This window comes from Vigna angularis, chromosome 1, assembly GCF_016808095.1.
Source record: "Vigna angularis cultivar LongXiaoDou No.4 chromosome 1, ASM1680809v1, whole genome shotgun sequence".
Classification (NCBI taxonomy): Eukaryota; Viridiplantae; Streptophyta; class Magnoliopsida; order Fabales; family Fabaceae; genus Vigna; species Vigna angularis.
The window spans coordinates 39,008,395-39,028,269 of record NC_068970.1 but is presented as its reverse complement, the minus strand read 5'-3'; the positions used below and the strand labels follow the sequence as shown (position 1 = coordinate 39,028,269).

At 36.3% G+C, this 19,875-nt stretch overlaps 1 protein-coding gene across 1 annotated transcript; it reads right to left on the bottom strand.

The window, feature by feature from the left end:
- Positions 1 to 884: 884 nt before the first annotated feature.
- On the bottom strand, positions 885 to 15,170 carry LOC108345942 (uncharacterized). The gene is made up of 14 exons (XM_052874074.1): positions 14,714 to 15,170; positions 13,829 to 13,990; positions 13,660 to 13,725; positions 13,344 to 13,487; positions 13,101 to 13,214; positions 5,839 to 5,940; positions 5,575 to 5,760; positions 4,903 to 4,992; positions 4,688 to 4,822; positions 3,535 to 3,657; positions 3,348 to 3,433; positions 2,649 to 3,261; positions 2,441 to 2,518; positions 885 to 2,120 (listed from the first exon to the last, which is right to left on the bottom strand). Exons 1-14 carry the CDS (start codon positions 14,972 to 14,974, stop codon positions 1,095 to 1,097), a joined length of 3,186 nt encoding a protein of 1,061 aa, XP_052730034.1. The 5' UTR covers positions 14,975 to 15,170; the 3' UTR covers positions 885 to 1,094.
- Positions 15,171 to 19,875: the final 4,705 nt, after the last annotated feature.

Sequence of the window (19,875 nt, the reverse complement as noted above, 5' to 3'; positions counted from 1 at the left end):
GACACAATTGTTCTTCCCACACTATGAAGAAGTAAAAGTTACGATGTTGTCAAGACAAATCATAGTAATGGAAGAATTAATGGAGGAAAAACGAATAAGAGAAAGACGATGAATCCGAGAAAGAAGGGGGATAGTTTTTTAAAATTTAAAATAATTAAATTTCACGTAATTCTACCACATATATTTCATATTGTCAGTATCCTGCCTCACTACAACGTCATAATTAACAAAGTAAGACTCTAATTGACTCAATTTTACATAAACATAAACTTAACTGAGATAAAAAAAATACAATGATTTATTTAAAATGATCCTACTAAAATAGAGATGTCTGAAATGATTAAACCTTAAATTTAAACTAGAATGTTCAAAAGAATACATACAACTCAAACATCATCTTTAAAAATATATTTGACACAAAAAGTATTTAATACATTTGAGTTTAAAAAACTATAATTTAAAATTTAGAGATCAAAATATATAATTTATGTAAGAATATTTTTAACCCTTATAAATAAATAAAAAACAAATTGATAGAATGAATAAAAAATTCATTTTTCACGTGATGTTAGTTTTTCTCTAAAAGCCCAATTCATTCCAAATAACAATCCTCATGCTTTATAATTTATTCAAATTCATTTTATTAGTGCTTTATAATTTATTCAAATTCATTTTATTAGAGTAGACGGCATTGCTCAAAAGGCCAAGTGCAACGGAAATGTATCCAGAAGAGCGCATAATTGCATTCATCAATTATGTTCAATCTGCTTCAAAAACAATCAGTCCATAAAATTGGGCACACAAGTTAGTTTCAATCTAAATGTAACTCATCTAATATGCATGCAATGTTAATATAAATACAAAAATAAAAAACTATACAGATCTAAACACAACTGACTGATCCAATCAACAAATAAAAGATCGGGCCATCCAAATTCAGTATGGCCTGTATGATAATAATCATTGCTGGTAAACTCAAGCAAACACACCCAAAAATGTAAAACCACTCGGTCACTATCACAATATTTCTAGTCTAATGTCAACAACCAAGGAATGCATGAGATTCAGACCAACCCAGATACGGCAAAAATTTGCTACGACTTCTGAAGAACACATTTCTCATACAAAGCAATGATATCTTTCTTGTTCGGATTCTTCAACCGGAGCAGTTGATCACCATAGTTGTGTTTTGTCAGCTCTTGTTTAAGCTTCTGGACCGTAAACTTTCTATAATCCTCCTCACTTCGCTGACTAAGATTTTCTTCGGCACCCTCAAAGATGGAACCACCATCTTCTGGTTGTGTGTACTTAAGAGGACTGGATGTACTCCTAGTTCTCTTGGTTACCTTTGCTATTCTTGGGCTTACATCCATGTCATCACCAAAGTCGTCATCTACCCTCATACGTTTACCATGGGAAACAGTGTTTAGCTTACCGTCAAATGCAGTTTCATTCAGTCGAAATTTAGTCAGCTCTTGATGGAGAGAATCAATTTTGGCTTGTGCAGATTGTAGCTGCAGAGAGAGAGCCTCAGCCCGGTTATTTGCCTGTGCATGTGCTTCACGTTCTGTTTCAAGAAGTTGTTCGAGAATTTGCGCACTATTGCGCCTGTGGGTCTTGTCTTTATCCAAAAGGGCTTCTAAATCCTTCTCTCTCTGTTGCACCTTTCCCTCTAGTTTCACAGCTCTGGTAAGTGCATCCTTCTCCGAATCCCGTACTCTTTGTAATTCAGCTTCCAAATTATCCTTCTCCCTCCCCAAACTTTCAATTCTCCTCTCAGCCCTCTCAATCTGCGTTAGTCTTTCCATTGCCAGTCTCTGCATCTCACTCTTCTCCTTCTGAGCCATGCCTGCTTCTGCCCGCATTTTATCAGCCACTTCAGTAGCCCTGGCAGCTTCTTTTTCAGCAATTTTACACCTTTCCTGGACCTCATCAAATCTTTTAAACTCAGTCTGGTACTTCTGTTCTAGATGGTTCTTCTCCTGCTGAAAAACCATAGCTTCCCTCTCATATGATTGGGCCCTACCATTTTCAATTTTCAACTTCTCAGTCAACTCTTTAATTTCGATCCTCAGTGATGATATTTCAGTATCATAACTTCTTATCTTTGACTCAGCAGCCTGCAAGATCAGATAACGCACTTAGTCCCAAAAAGAGTAAACATGCACATAACTGAGTGTAGAATTCTATGGTCTTAACATCCATATACAATTCCTAGTCAAGTGGTTGAGTGAAGATGTAACATAAGATCAAAAATCAATAGAGTAAAAAGACAGAGAAGCTAAGTAGCCTTCCAGGTTCACGGCCACAATAAAAGAAATACACAAGTATCAAGTATATAAACCAGATTTTATTATACACATGCACAACATAAATCTTGTCGTACTGAGAGCACTTGATTAGGCCCTGTGGGACACTTCTTAGAAGCCAAGAATCTCACCTTCAATTCTAAATTCAGGGTTGCTAAACACTTCTCAGCATGATCAATTTTGGCGGTTTTCTCTCTTATTTCGTCTTCCTGCATAGTTAGAAATGAGTAAAAGATAAGAACTCAAGTTTGCAAACCATTACAGATCTCTTTATGTAATAGCAATACTAAGTGAAAGATATAAAAGAAATGAGCAGGAATCTCAAGGGGGAGAGCGCACTTTTTCAGCCAAAGTTCCAGAAAATTCTTCTCTTAAAGCATCTTCCCTGAGCTGTGTCTGCTTGTTTGTGCGCTCCTGCACAATAGATGCTTTCTCTAAAGCAGACTTTGCTTCTCTAACGGCAATATCATACTTTCGCTTCCATTCCTCTGCCTCCTCTTGAGCAGACTGAGCTTGTTCCTTTGCTGCTGCCAACCTTGCTTCAGCAGCACCACTTCGAGATTTGAGAGCTGCTATTTCAGAACTAGCTTGATCTTCTTCAGCTTTCTGCCTCGATAAGACTTGCTCATATTTTCTTTTCCAATCCATGGATTCCTGCTTGGTAGAATCTAGTGTTTTCAATAAACCAGAGTACCTTTCGTCCAGTAATCGACGACTAGATTGCAGATCAGTTATGCGATTCATATATTCATCAGTTAATTTCTTCTTATCTTTGATGGCATCCTCATATCTCTTAATGTAATCAGATTTTTCACCTTCGCTGGCTTCCAGCCGTTTCATTAAAAGTGCCATCTTATCTTCAATCAACCGACATTGTAAAGCATGAGAACTCTTTTCTGATTCAACTTTAGCTATTAGCCTCTTGGTAAGGTCAACTATGGGGCCTTCAAAACTGTTGACAGCAGCAACACGAAAATTAATTTAGAAAAAGCCACTGGTGACAAACAGAAATTTTGGCAGAAAGACATTTTAACAAACCTTCGTTGCAAGAAAACAGCAAGTTTGTGCCACTTTCCTGGACCTTGAATAGTTTTTTCATATTCAGATAAAAGAGCATCAAGAACCTGCATCAAAAATACATTATAGGAACTTGTCATTTCAACAAAGCTGCCTTATTTTTGCAACAGTCATGATCTATATTTGCCATTAGGAGCACAACAGTTACCTTAGCAACATTATCAATCTTTGCATCAGAAGCATTACAAGCTGCCCTCAGCCTCTTTTCCATAGACTGTATGGCATTTGAGCACTGCAGATCTGCCTCCATGAATGCATTCCTCCTATAATCCTGTTAACCAATACATTAGTAACATCTAATACGACAGAAAGCACTGTAGCACTGTACCAACCCCAACCCTCAAATGAACAGACAATTGCATACAGATTTACCATGACAAAATGGTAGGTGTACGTACAGACACATACAAAAAACTTAAATTGCACTTTAGATCCATTTAATTTGTACCATGTGATTAAGGGTACCTCCATGTCTAGGATAGCATACTTTTAGAACTACCAATCCCTTTGCTGATTTCATTGGAATGAATCTTTATCAAGATTCCACTAATTATGACTTCTGATGAACTTCTAAAACTATTTCATATCCCAAATCTATCATAAACAAAGGGAAGGACCAAAATTACTTTATTTTAAAACTGACTTAATTAGCTTAAAAAATTGAGACCCAAAACTGTCATTAAGCCTTGACCAAAATGGATTTAAATAATCACGACTGAATATTGTTATCGTAACTTATAAATAAAGAATTCATTGTATACATTTTCCCTAAATGCAATAACAGGTTATCTTCACTTACCAATGATTCAATAAAACTTTAATACAATGCAACATGCACTAAACGATGTTCAACAAAAGAGGAAAAAAAAACCTAACCAAATAAGATCTTATATTTTAAACAAGTACGCAAACAAATTTTGTCTCCTCTCCATAGCCTATTAAATTTTTGCCTCTGCTTTCTAAAGTAGATAAGCTAGATGGTTCATTCAACAACATGAGATGCATTCAGGTAGCTTATGGCCTTAAATTTTTGCCTCTGCTTTCTAAAGTAGATAAGCTACATGGTTCATTCAACAAGACCAGAGGGATCAGAAGGGGTAAAAGTTATATATTACAATATTAATACAAAACCGTTCAAGAAATTATAAGCAAATGAGGGGAGGGGTCATTTTCCCCAACCACAAAAAGAGGGGAGGGGGAGACAAAACACCTGACGCAACAAATTATAAGATAATATGCACATAACTTATTCACATTAAGTTTATCAGTTAATTCCACATATGATCTGACACACACAATACCTCAAATGCCTTTTTGAAGAATCTCAAAAGTAGGTCCTCATATTTCTTCCTGGCTGAACCAACTCCTACAGCACTAGCATTAAAAGCAGCCATTGACTTTTGAACTGCTAGTTCATGTGCTTCCCTCAAAGCACCCTAACAAACAAGCATTACTATTAGAAAGGACGAGAACTATAATCATTATTTACCTTGAGCAGATAGAATAAATTACTCACTTCCTCAGGGGCCGTTGACCGCTCAAAAGAAGACATATAAACATCGGTAGCAGAATCATATGCCCGACGACACTCAGCTTCTTCGACACTCTGCAAGACAACAAGAATTGAAGTATAAAAGCAATACTTTCGCAAACAAAAACGTCAAGAACAAATGGCATGCTAAAATATTTTCACATTTTCTTTCCCATATTCTAACAAACTATTTTACAAAAACCTCTGAATAATGTCACGTTACTCCTTTTATTATCAGATAAAATACACTAGGTAAAAAGAACAAATGACATTTTTGTAGGTAACCTCAAAATTTACTTCAAATGTATTAAAAAAGTAATCATTCATATCAAAAGAGAGGGGATAAAAGCAGCATACAATTTAGAACAATTAATAAAAGGAAATTTTCCTATCAGTTGAACATCAACTTCAAGATACTGTCAATTATGATTTATGAGCACGTAAAATTTTCTCAAGCATCTTATTTCCTTGGATGGTTAAAAATTATATTAGGCAATTGTAACAAGCCACTAAAATGACATTTTATTACCAATTTGACCAAACTAAAACCTTAAACATGTCCAGTGAATTCTCTATCATTCTTCATGTGATACAGCTAAACCTGTTCCTCTCTAACTCAAGTCAGTTACAGTAATAATTTGAAGATTAAATATTAACCTGCCAGGAAGAAGAAATTGTAGGCACAGCCCCATGGTTGAGCGCATCCAAATAAGATTCCGTTATTCCAACCAAGACAGGTCCAGTCATCATAGTTGCCCCAACTTGTTTTGGCCTTGTTCTCTCAAAAACAAACTTTGTCAAAGCATCAAGGCCAGATCGAAATTCAGGCCTTAATTTTCCAAGCTGCATAATATAAAATATCATAAGTTAAAAGATGCAACAAAGTGACAACAAAAGAATGTCAGCTGATTGGTTACTTACTGATATCTGATCCAGGCGCTGTAGATCATTTTCGTTGTTCAAAGGTCGCACAAGAGTGAAGCATTCCCTGTCTGGGAACAAAGCCCGAATGGAATCTCGAATCTGTTGTTTAATTTTGTCAGAAAAATAATTTTGCAATTTTCCAATGTAACTAACGAACTTGCAAATTTATTTTAAAAAAATTATAGTTTGTAACTCACAATGACAGGAACTAAAAGGGAAATATAGATTCAGAAAATAACCATAGAACAAAATCTTGTTGGAAAACATTCCCTACATGGAAGAATACAAATTGTTTCAGCTAAATCTAAACGGAGACTTAGGCTAGAAACCTTCAATACGTATATCCCTTAGTGATAGTGTAGAGGTTTATTTATAGGGATAAAAGCAGTTATTTTCTACTCTATTGCTTAGGAGTAGCAGGGTAGTGGTAGGTTTCTTGTTCTAAGTGAGCTCCAAGCCCCATATCTAAACCTCAAAATATTATCAACTTCTTGTACTAGTCTAACGGGTGAGAGTTGTTATCCTGAATGGACCACAACCCCTAGGCTCAATCCTTCAAGGTGAAAAGTCTAAAAATACTTGAATTATGGACAGGTACAAGTTTCAACTTATCAGTTGCCTAGAGTGAAGATCTATTTGCACCAAGGCAATGTTAGCATAAGTAATAGCACGAGATATCGGTATCATGTTAAAAGGCATTAATCTCTGCAAGAAGTTTGTTGGTGCACTTTAGAAAACATTAGCATAGGCATATAGCACGAGCTAATCGTCATGGTGCTGAGAGGCTTTAACATAGGCATACAATACGAGTAATTGTCATGGTGTTGAGAGGCTTTAGCACAAGCTAATAGTCATGGTGTAGAGACGCTTTAGCATAGCCGTATAGCATAGGCCAATTGTCTTGTTGCCGAGAGGCTTTAGCACCGGCTAATCATCATGTTAGTGAGAGGCTTTAGCACATGCGTATAGCACAGGCTAATCGTCACAGTGCCGAGAGGCTTTAGCATAAATGTATACCACGACTATTTGACCACATGGGCTTTTTGGGGTTAATCGTCATGTTTCCGAGAGGCTTTAACATAGGCATATAGCACAAGCCCGTCTGCTGAGAGGCTTTAGCACAGGCATATAGCATCGGCTAGTGTCATGGTTTTAGCATAAACATATAGCACAAACTATTTGACCAGTGGGCTGTTTTGCCTGTCAGTCGCCAGATGATTATAGGAGCACCCTAAATTGGGTTAAACACGATGAATGATATTTGACTATAATTGCATAATTGAAATTAGAGATGCACACATATTGTCTTTATTACAAAATAAAATAATACTCATTTAAATGATTAAGAAAATGACTAAATGTTTTAATATAAATTGTTAAAAACAAATATGTTGTATTTTCTCTATATATTAATCAATAAAATAAACATTATTAAGTAAAATTTTAAATAAATGACTATCAATAAATAAGCAAATAATAAAATACTTGTAAATATGGAAGAACTTTTTGAAAATGTTATTTCACAAAAATAAAATAAAAAAAGGTTTAATCATTCCAAAGGTTTCTATTTTTGGTTGGAAGTCGCAAATGAGTCTCTCTATTCTTTTTGTCTCAATTAGGTCCCTAATTTTGAAAAATTGAAGCAATGTAACCCTTGCTGTTAAATTGGCTAAACAACATTAAAAAAACAGAGATGACACGCTATTATGGATATTTTAAAGGATGTGGCTCAGTGAATAGTAGTGACATGGAATTTCATTTTTTTAAAATAAGATTGGAAGAAACACACTATCTTGCATCTTCAATCTCCATCTTTATCACAAGCCACCACTGTGCCAAACCCTAACTTTAGAAACCCTAACTTTAGAAATCCTAACTTTAGAAATCACTACCACTAGTCCACTGAAGCTTCTCTTGTCTTGTGAGTTTTGAACATGGCCAAACAATTGGAAAATCCTAATTTCTATGCAAAATCAAAAATTCCCAATTTTATTCTTTTTTCATTTTGCAATGGTGGAGCAATCCAACTCGGGTGCATTGTTTTGTTTTGCAATGGAGCAAACCAACTCGGGTGCATTGCTTCTTCTCTCACAATGTGGAGAACCTTGTGGCTTGCAACAGTAAGAGGCACTCACGGTGCTGGGAGTTGTTATCGCAAGTCTATCATGCGATCTGGTATAATGAAGGTTTCTGGATTTCTCAATCTGAGGCTTATGGATTTATGAGTGGATGAGTGGCGAGGTTGTTACTCGTGATCAAAACAGGTGTGGTGTTGGGTGTGGTGTTGGATTTCAACATCATTTTTCATATCTTCGTGGTGCTTTGATGCTAGAAAGAGGCAAGAAGATGTTTTGCGACAATGCTTATCGTTATCGAGGGTCGTGGAGGTTTCGCATTTTCAGAGTTATCGCGAATGGAGGGGGTTCTTTCGCTTCTTCTTTCTATCACTGATGTTCTTGGCAGCACTATCACAGTGTGACAGTGTAGTGGTGTCTCTGCCTCGGTTTTGTTATAGGGACGCAATAGGATAAATCAGAGGTGTGAGAAACGACACTTGCTTGTTCACGTGGTGGCCAAGTCAAATGGAGATTTGACTTGGTCGCGAGGTGTTAGGATAAAGGATGATAGGATAGATTGGGTTTAGAAGTAGGGTATGGGTGTCGATTGTAAAAGGGGGAGCGGGTCAGAGCTGCTATAAATAGAGCTCTTGTAACTCTATAGAGGGTATCGCGTATATTTTGTGTAAAGTCAGGTCTTTAGCCTGTAGAGAGAGGTTATGCTCTCAACCAGGGAGGTTATGCTCCCAACCCATCGTACAGTGCTTATTAGTTCTGAAATAAGAGAACTCTTTCATTCATCTTTGTGTTCTGTTGTGTGAGAGTGTGTTTGGTTAGGTTTCAGACTTAGAAACCTAACAAATTGGTCCGACCTGCCGTTTTGAGAAGCGGCCAGAGGGTTGTCATTTCAATAGAAGAGCTGCTGGTTATCCTAAGGGATCAAGAAGTAATCAAGAAACTGCCGGATCCAAATTGGGGGCAAATCAAAGTTGGAGGGAAGCACGGAGGGACGATTAGAGGCTCTGAAGATTACGATGGAAGGGATGAAGGCGGAATCTGCCGCAGTGCGCCGGGACTTGCAAGAAATAATGAAGATGATGGGGGCGCGGGCTCACACCAACGAAGGACCATCAGATGGAAGTCAGGCTTCCGCAAACGGGAACCAACAACAGCGCGAGGAGGATATTGGAGGGAGAGTGCGTGGCGAACATCCGAAGGGGCACAATCAATGGCGGAAGAGGGGTGAATTACCCACTTTCAAAGGGCTAGACCCGCTAAACTGGATCAATAAGGCGGAGAGGTTTTTCGAGCTTCAAGGAGTAGCGGAGGAGGAGAAAGTGCGGCTCACGTACATAAGCATGGAGGGCAGTGCAGGCTACTGGTTTAGAGCCTGGAAGGAGAAACAGAACGTAAGGTTTAGAACCCTTGTTATGCGTTTAGCGGCATCGAAACAGACGGGGACAATGGCGATGTGGTTTGCAAAGAATGTTGAAGAATTCCAGGGAGGCGAAAAGGTAGGGAACGGGAGCGGGATTGAAGACCAGTCGTCTTGGGGACAACCGAGCAGAGAGGTGACACTGTCCGAGGCTAATCACCCAGGAAGATCGGGAGTCACTGAAAGTGTGGGGTCAGTACTGAACAACTTGCCAGATTCACACAGAAGAGGACTGATGGACCCGAACGGGAGAGAACCGCCGAATCCGAACGTGAAAGGACGGGAGGAACCAAACGGTATTACAGTTCCAGTCAAAGGCCGAATAGTTTTACACTCAAAACGGTCTCCTAGTCATTGGCCGAACGGTCTTACAGTTACATTCAAAGGCCGAACGGCCTTACAGTCCAAACAGTCTCTCAGTAATTGGTCGAACAAGCTTACAATTAGAATGAAGGCTGAGGAGGATGAAGAGGTGGAGACTGCGGGAGCTGAGACAAAATTAAACCAGAAGCATATGGAGATGTCTGCTTTCTCGGCTGGAGGCCTCACTCAACCACAAACGATGAAGTTGCACGGTTTGATAGGGGGCTGAATGGGTTTGATGTTGATCGACAAAGGAGCGAGCCCCAATTTCATAGGCAAGGGACTGGTGGAGGAACTGGGTTTACCCATGGAGGATACCCAACCGTACCAAGTGAGCTTGGGGGATGAGCAGAGGAAGAAAACCAACACGAACCAAACGGTTGAAGGCAGGGGGAAGGAATCGAACGATAGAAAGGCATGGGAATGTGAGCCGAGTGGTAAAAGAAGTTATTTTACAGGGAAGAATAGGAAGCTCCTCACCTTCAAGGAAATAATGAAGACGCAAAGATGGTCCCATAAATTTTGTTTCTTATTTCGACCACCACCCAAGCCTCCAGACCTAAATTGGTGGGCAGTAGCCAGTGGGTTCCCTTCATATGATAACAAGAAGATGAAGAGGAGCCAAGAGATCAAGCTTTTGGGTTCCAACCTTGAGAACAAGGTTGTTCTGCAAAGGGATGTAACGTTAGGATATAGGATAATAGGATAGATTGGGTTTAGAAGTTAAGGGTATGGGTGTCGGTTGTAAAAGGGGGAGCGGGTCAGAGCTGCTATAAATAGAGCTCTTGTAACTCTGTAGAGGGTATCAAGTATATTTTGTGTAAAGTCAGGTCTTTAGCCTGTACAGAGAGGTTATGCTCTCAACCAAGGAGGTTATGCTCCCAACCCATTCAATGTAGAGTGCTTATTCGTTCTGAAATAACAGAATTCTTTCATTCATCTTTGTATTTTGTTGTGAGAGTGTGTTTGGTTAGGTTTCATGCTTTAGAGAGGTTCAATATGCAATAGGTCGATCTTGGTTGTGGCGTCGCAAGGTTTTTACAGGTGGTGACTTGGCAATCTCCATTTTTGTTATTGATTGTGTTGGCTAGTCAAACCAATTTTCATTTTTTAAAAAACCAAACTCCATATCACATATGCCACGTCACTTATTTTTTAAGGTCATTTAGCCAATTTAATGACAAGAGTTACATTGCTTCAATTTTTCAAAATATCAAACCCAATTGAGAAAAAAAAAATTGAGAGATTGATCTGCGACTTCCAACCAAAAATGGGAACCTTTGGATTAATTAAACCAAAAATTAATTAATAATTAAGAGCTAACTAACACTTCAAAGTATTGAGCAGTAAAATTATTTGTAGAAGTAATTGATAAAAGAAAATATACTTTTACAGTTATTAAATAAATACTAAATGAGCAATAGTAATAATAACTGCTTAGTTATAAATTAATGTTTCATAACCATAATTTTAAAGTATAATTATATTTTGACATTATAATAATTATGTTTTATATTATAATAATTATATGTTTTATATTATAAATTAATGGAAAGAGGATGTGAATAACTTAGAGGAAAAACTGAAATAAACTACTTCCTTAAAGTATTTGAAATGTGTTACATGGGACAAGGAGTGGACCTAGAGCATCAAACAGTCCCATTGCGAACTCCTTTTGAGTCCTTCTTCCTATGCATTGCAAAAGGTGCAGTAGAGAAAACCATCTTTAGGAAAACTATTGAAATTGCGTTGCACCTCATTCAAAATATAGTCGTCATTGGCTTTACTGCAATTTCAGTCCACATAGCACTTTCCTCATATCGAAGCAATTGTGCTCGAGATGACATGCCCCCACTGACAAATGCAATACCCAACATCATGGCAACGTTTGTGATTGGGAGCACCATTGATGATGACCATTTGAGGTGAGGCAATGGGGACTTTTAGTGAATGAATGGCTACAATCCACTTCTCCTATGTGGCTAACATGGGAGAAAATGAAATTATCAAATAAAAGATATGTGTGGGGAGTGTTTAATCGAGTTCCTTGGTGGGTGCCAAAATGTTCCTATTAAATCTAAAATGAGACTTAGGCTAGAAATATTCAATGTGTATAGCTAGATGATAGTGTGGAGGTTTATATATAAGGATAAAAGTAGTTATTTTCTACTCTATTGCTTAGGAGTAGTGGGGTAGTGGTAAGTTTCTTGTTCTAAGTGAACTCGAAGCCCAATATCTAAACCCAAAATATTATCAACTTCTTGTACAAGTCTAAAGATCGAGAGTTGTTATCCCAAACGAACCACAAATCAAACAAAAATTTTATCAAGAGTAGAAGATTAATAATACACCAATTGATTCAGAGTCAAAAATTACTTTCAAGACCCACAATCTGATGGTTTAATCTAAGAATTTTTAAGAATTTCTTATTAAACAAGTTAGTAAAGAATAAGCCTAGTCAATTATTAAGGCATTGGAGTGCGTATATTCGTAAGTTTACAAGATTATATAAGCATTAACTCAATTAAAATTAACTCACTAAATGGGGAATCACCATATATTAGAGAAGAACACCACAATAGTAACAGTATTATCCAACAAGGCTTGTTTGAATTGCTCCCATGATAAATCATCTTCCTTGTTCATCAAAGAATTGAAGAAGTATATGGTTCCACCCTAAGTTGATCTAAACTGATAATTGGTCTCTTGCACTTGAAAATAAACTTCCACTCTGGTTATCCACCCCGCAGGATCATCTCCCATGAACATGGGTAGTTCCACCTTCTTGATTGATTGTCGAAATTCATCAAGTGCTTCACTCTGTAATTTCTTCAGGCCTCTGACCGTTGCAACCCTTTGTTTTCACCAATGACTTGTTTCATCCCTCTCGGGATCTTTTGTCTTCAGAGTATGGTTCCCTAAATGCTCTCCATTAGTTTTCCATGATCCTCACCCACAATTTTGAAAGCATCATCTGGGTGTAAAGCCTCCTACTATACCTATGAGTTGTACCTAGTTTTGTACCTAGAAGTCTAATGGACTCTTTTGATCTTTCATCTTCTCATTGTATCAAATTTCTATCACTATAAATAGAAGATCATAAGAGGGGTCTTTCAAGCCCTCCAAAAATATATTTTCTCTTTTCTAATCTTAAGTACCTTCATTCAATAATCGGTCTTATTCCTTTGAGCTTCTCTACTTAATAATGTTACTTGTTAGAAGTGGACTTCCAACATTACTGAAAATACAATTATTGAAAGAAGAAATGACAACACAAGGAGAATGTGTACATTATCATTGAAGGCCCAACACATAAGACTACTAGCATAATTAATAAGAATCCTAAAATGAAATAATAATTAAATAGCATCTATGAATACCTAAAAAGGGAAGCAGAAAGGTACCTCATTTTTAGCTGCTATATCTCTTCCACTCCCTTCAACTGGCCTCAAGGCAATTTCCAGATAATCACGGGGTGTTATTTTTCTGTTATCTTCTGTAAGGTCCAAATAAAAGTCCTGCAAGTATGAGGGTTGACAAATTAATGAAGTAAAAAGTGAGAATGTACAATAAAGTTACACTCTACTAAGATACCACCAAAGCTACAATATTTTGACACTTTTGCCCAACATATGTACACAACCTACCCTTAAAAGCCAAACAAAAATTGGGGAAAATTGTCCTAGCTCAGATGCAGAAGTCTTTCCTCCAGCTGCTCTAACACGAATATGCTTTGTCATTTGGGTGACCAGGGAAAGACGATCCAAGGCAGCCTCATCAATACCACCCATCTGGAAAAAATTTGTGAAATCAGCATTCCAATTTCAGAAAGAAATCCACAAAAGTTGGAAAACAGCGAACAAAGTTTCATGTTGTAAGAGAATCAAATTGAAATTGGAACAAAACCAAGGAACAAATGAACATGCTAGAAAGAATGTATAGGTTTGAATAAGCCATGCCAACCTGGTTATAAATGAACATGCTAGACAAAAGAACTGCCAGTGAGAATATCTGGGTACTGTATGTTCCCTGCGTAGTAAACAAATTGCTGAGTAAGACAAGTTAGCAAAGTTTAGAGATCGACTACATACATGTGAAAAAGAATATTCGATTCGAAAGCTGAAAAACTGACTGTTTGATCATAAGCATCTATTCCTTCACTGTCTAATAGCAGGAGATTATAATCTGTTCCATCAAGAGCAGTCCTTTTCAAAGGTGTACTCCACAACCAAAGCCCTTTGGTACAAGGCCGATGTGTTGACGCAACTTGAAATCCACTACTCTTTCCTAATAGCTGAAATAAAAAAAAATAAAAAAAAACATAAGCCCAAAATCAAAAGTACACATTATAATAACAAAATAATGTTATAAACGTAAGTATATTTCAAGACTCGCAGAAATAAAACTGAGTGTTGAAGCAAACCAGTTGTTCATCTTTACCAAGTGCTGATTCAACTTTTATTCGGAGGAATTTAGAGGCGGAAAGAATATTCAAAATATATTGAATAAAAAGTACGCATACACAAAAAATTACTCCCACTAAGTAAAAAATCCAATGGCACCGAAAGAAGTATGAAAGTATTTATCTTCCACATACAACTCGAAACCAAAGGGAAGCAAAATCCACATACTAAATGCTGCACACGATACGCAAACGAGCAGACACTCTCACAATCACAAAACCACACTTTCCACTGTAGTCACTGAACTACTAGCCAATCAAGGACAGTCCCCAAACCTTCCAAGTAGGTTTCGAATTTAGCGTTGAAGTTACTTTATAACATCACCACGACCACAACAAGAAAACCGACATTTGTCCCAAAATTGATCAAAACCAGATATGCAATACTTACATAAGCCGATACTGTATCATAAACACCATTTCCACTGAACAATCTACGGTTATCGCAAGGAACAGGCATCAAAGCATCAAAACCCTAACTACTAAATGCAACACTACACTCAAAAACCCTAAACTCCAACAGCGACGAGATTTTCCCTCGAATTGAATAATTACCTGATTCAAGATGAAACTCTTGCCCTGCCGTGCACGACCGCAGACGGAGACGACGCCGATGGGCTCCTTGACCAGTTGTAGCGTAGCGACGGCTTCTGGATCCATGCGGAACTTCCCCTTCTCATCGCAATAGACGAGGCGTATGGGCCTGGCGGGGCCGGTGACCGGAGATGCCGACGAAGAAGACGGCGCGGCGACGGCGGAGGAGGGCGGGGACGCGTCGGCGGGGCTATCCCTGCCTCTGTTGAAAAGTTTGAGCATCTTTTTCCCTTTCTCGGGTACACACTTTTTTCTTCCCTCTCCCTCCGTTTCCGGGCTACTTTATGTCTGGATTTTCAGAGATTGTAATACCACTGTTTATTCCTATTATTTATTAATTGATTTAACTTTTTCTTTTGAGGCGGTTTAAAATTGGCAGAGAGGGAAAAGAAAAGGTAGAATTACAGACACAAGGAGACTCTAGAATAGAGGTGTGTTTTGTTTCTTAACTTCTTTATCGATCAGAGCGTGTTATAAAAGCAACCATTTCAAAAGAAATTAACCGGGTTCGCCACTCCTTGATTTTTCCTACCGGTTTTGCTCCAATTTTATTTTTCAAAATTTAATAAATATTTGCCTTCAAATTTTTTACTCAATTAACAATTAACATTTTAAATTAATTATTACAAAAAAATATTATAATATAACAATTTGTTAATAAAAATAATATCAAAATAATAATAGAGCATTTATATTAAATACCTCAAAATACAAACTTATTTTTACTCTTCAATTAAGATTATAAATAGAAATATCATTTCTAAACGTTGTAATTAATTTTAATTTTTTTATGCAAATAGTTTATGGTCTTTACGTTGAAAAAGTAAAAAATGGTAGTTTGAAACAGTGAAAGAAAAAAAATCTTCTTAAGAAAAATGGGAGTTTTCTATGTATGTTTCAAAGGAGAAAAGTGGAGAAAATCTCTTGAAACTAGGGATGGCAACGGGTCGGGTCAGGCACGGATAGAGTGATACCCAAACCCGACCCGCATATAAAAATTGTATCTATTACTCGTTTCGCTACTTGTCGGATATCCGCATAAAAAAAACCCGTAGATTTTTCACTATCTGCGGATACCTGTTGGATATCCGTTTTTAATAGTTTATGCATTATTATCCAAGCTAAGGTGCAGGAAACAAAAATAGGAAATAATTAAAATAATAAGCAGATAAAAACATATGAAACCACTAGGGTTTCTTCTACTCAAACAAAGGGAAGCAGCCTAATGGCCACCACCACCTCCTCCGACAACCTCTGCACTCTCTATGACCTACCACCACCACTCGTTTTGTTCGCCACTATCTCATATTTCCCACCACCTTCATCGTCCTCTTCGTGCTTGCCGGCTGCACGATCAGCAGCGCCACCGTGCTTTCCAGCTTCACCGTTGTCGCCACGCCCTCTACCTTGCTCTTCTCTCTGTACAGCGCATCCAGCTGGTGGAAATAAGGGCACGTTTTCAAATCTTCCAGTCTCTGTTTGTTGCTTTCCTTCACTTTCTTAAAGTACTTGTTGATGTTCTCTCACTTCTCTTTGCACCTTTTCGTGTTTCGGTTGTACCCGAGCTTCCTCATCGAGGATGAGATCTCCTCCCATAGAGGACCCTTTGGTTTGTTCTCCTGATACTCTGCATCCAGGTTCGTTCAGAGCGGTAGAAGGCGGCCAACTCGGTGAGGAATGGGGGCCAGCTTTCCTTATTCTGATTTGAAGAAGAAACCCTAAGAAGGGATCCTTATTCTGTTTTGAAAAAACAAAACAGGGATTTGGGCTAGGCCGAGCAGATTGAACAGTAATTGAAAAGTTAGAAAAACAAAATTAAAGGATAAAATTGTAATTTCATTTTTTTAACGGGTGGCGGATACCCGCGGGTACGGATAGTGTGATACTCGAACCTGATCCGTTAACAAGCAGGTATTAAAATACCCGCTACCCGCGGGTACTAAATACCCGTAGCGAATTTTATCTACGGATACCCGCAAGTACGGGTTTTTTTGCCATCCCGAGTTGAAACACATAGTCTAAGACAAAACATTGGCAAATTCATTAATTTAAGAAAATATGTTTTTTCTAAACTCTTTTTATTACAATCAGTGAAAACACACTTTTTTTTTATGATAATAGAAAATTACAAATTATTATTATTATTATTATAAAATTAAGTATAAATAATTTTTATAATTTTATTGTAAGTAGTTTTTATTTATTTTGTAAATATTATTATTCTAAGATTTTTTTTGTATTTCATTGTCATTCCTCGATGTAATTACACTGGCCTCATTGTGTAGGTTTAACATTAATTAGGAGGGTAATTTTATAATGCATATAAAGTTTGTTGTTGTGTTGGTGCAAGTGCAACTTTATAATGTAGTTTTATAATGTATATATATTTTGTTGTTGTGAAGGAAACATTCTCATTATATCTTCCTATCTCTTAAGGTTTTTCTCATTTGATGCCGACTTTTGAATAAAGCTTTGTGCTTAATTGATCTACATAGAAAAAGATAGTACAACACAAAAAACAAAAGAGTACTAGTACATACATTCATTAAAGTGTTAGATGTTCTTCAATGTTTAGACATAGTATGTGAATCAGTGTTTAGGCATAGAATGTTTGAGTAATGATCATTGTTTAGGATATCTTCATATATTGCCTTTAGCGTTTTTATCCTAGACGATTTGTTTGTTAAATGTTATTTAGTTTAGACGTTATTTTTAAACTTCAAAATGAGATTTGCTTAAACGGTTTTGTCTTAATAGGTTATGTTGATAATTCTACTATTGAGGAAGGAAAAGGGCCTCTCGGTTATTGTTGTTGTGTTTGACCATATTTAAATTTGGGTGGTCTCTCCAACTAAAGTTGTAGGAGTTGGAGTAATGATGACTTCACTTCAAGCATTGGATGAAGGAGCTCTCAGATGAGTAAGCTAGCACAAGCAAAGAGGAGAAGATAAAGTATATGGTTCAGTGGTTTGGTGTTTAAGGTGAATAGGAAAGGTCTCTCAAAGAAGGTAAGACTAAATGTAAAGGAAGTAGGCCAGAGGAAGCCACTAGGGCAACTCTAGCCTACTTTGATTCACATGAAGTAAAGCCTAGAGTAATGTTTCATTCTCCAATTGCTATGCCAATTTCATTTTCCTTTTGCTGCATTGAATTTAGTTTCATGGAAGCTTAAATCCATTTGGGTTGGTGATTAGTGAGTTGCAACGTTTCCATGAGGTTTTTGGAGCTTAATTGTCATTATGTTTTGTGTGCCATGCATATATGTTATTTGTTCTATACAATTGGTTCTCGCTTAGTGGTTTAATTTGAGCATGATAATCTTCGCTTAGTTGATTACTATGTGTGCAGAATTGATGAATTTGTGTGAGTGTGTTTGCTTAATTAGCATTTTATGAAGATCGTTTTAGACTTTGCTTAGTTGTCTAGTTTGTGTTGGATTAAGGGTTGTAAGCTTGAATATCTGATATAAATATGTGATTGGAAACAAGTGCAGTTGAGCTAACAACAACCTGTCTTTAATCTATGTTTGAATCTGTGTTTAAATTGTGTGTTAATTAGTCCATTTCATTTCACAAAACCACCTTCAAACAACCCCCCCCCCACCCACCATGAGTTTAATCTAATTCCTGAACCACATTTGGTCCTTAAGAGACGACCTATGGGTCATTCTCCTAGTTAAACTACATTTCTAATTGCTCATTAATTTGATTCGGATACAACCTCGATCAAATTTAGCGCCATTGCCGAGGACCAACAGTTCAGTTTTGGCTCTATTTTAGTGTGTGTTCTATGTTCTGTGTAGAGCTGTCAATTTGACCCATGACCCTGGGGCTAGCCCTAGCCCACTCTTGAAAAAGTCTCCTCTTAAGAAGGCCCTCAAATGGGGGCCAAAAAAAAGCCCCAACCCCCAAAGCCCCCTCTCAATGGGGTTAGGGTAAGGGTTAAGGTGGGTTTAGCCCCACTAAAAAATTTTTGGAAACTAAACTTCAACATTCTCATAGTAACTATTAAAAGTATTAAATTTTATATTCATGTAATTGATTTCTTATTTCAAATTATTAAATAAAACTAATTAATTATAGTTTAAAAGAATATTTAATATTCAAAATAACCACTTTTTAAAATAATTAAAAACAATTACAAACCACACACTTAATTTTATACAACTAAATAGTATTACAAATTTATTTTACTAAAATATTATAAAAATGCTTTATTTTTTTGTCAATTTTAATACAATTATGTCTTATATTGCACACAACAATTATTAGAAAATTATATATAATTAGTAATATCAAAATAACCCCAAAGAGAGATAATAACATATTAAATTGATTTAATATTTGCACTGCTTTTACAGTTCTTAAAAAGAATCACTATTTGTTTTCTCGACTTCTAAATATCACTCAATCTATTTTTAACTATTTAAAATTAAAAATAATTCAAAAATTTATTATCTAAATTTTTTGGATCATAAATAGTATTAATATTTTATGAGTAAATTAAACTTATGTTTTATTTTGTTTTTTTCTCTCAGATAATCTTTTCTCAAAATCACTCTAAGATTTATTATAAAAAGAAAGTTAATTTCTTAAAAATTTATAAAAAAAATGAAAATTTTAAATAGACCTAAAATTACTAAAGAATGACAAATGTTATAGTGTTTCAACTCTTTAACTAACACATTAAATAATTTATTTTTAACTTTCAATTAGAACACATAACATAAATGTGTTTATGTTTATGTATATGACATTTAAAATGTAAATATTTTGAGTTAGTGGTACGACGAGATTGAATCCTATGGCGAATACAACTACAGCCTGCACAAGGTTTATGAGTTTTCTCTTTTTACTTATTATTTATGTTATGAGCATGATTTGTTGAGTATAACATGAAAAAGAAAATCATTTATATTTAATTTCTTTTTTAATAGCTTTCTAAAAAAATAAAGAAGCCTCATTTTTTTTAAATTAAGAGCTTCAATTAGAGAAAATCTTCTCTTAAATTTCAATTAGGATAATTTTAGATAGAAAGTTAATTTCTGACTTATAACCTAAAAAAGAAAAATTAAATATTTAAATTTCAAATTTATAAAATGATCCTTTAATTATACACTTAGA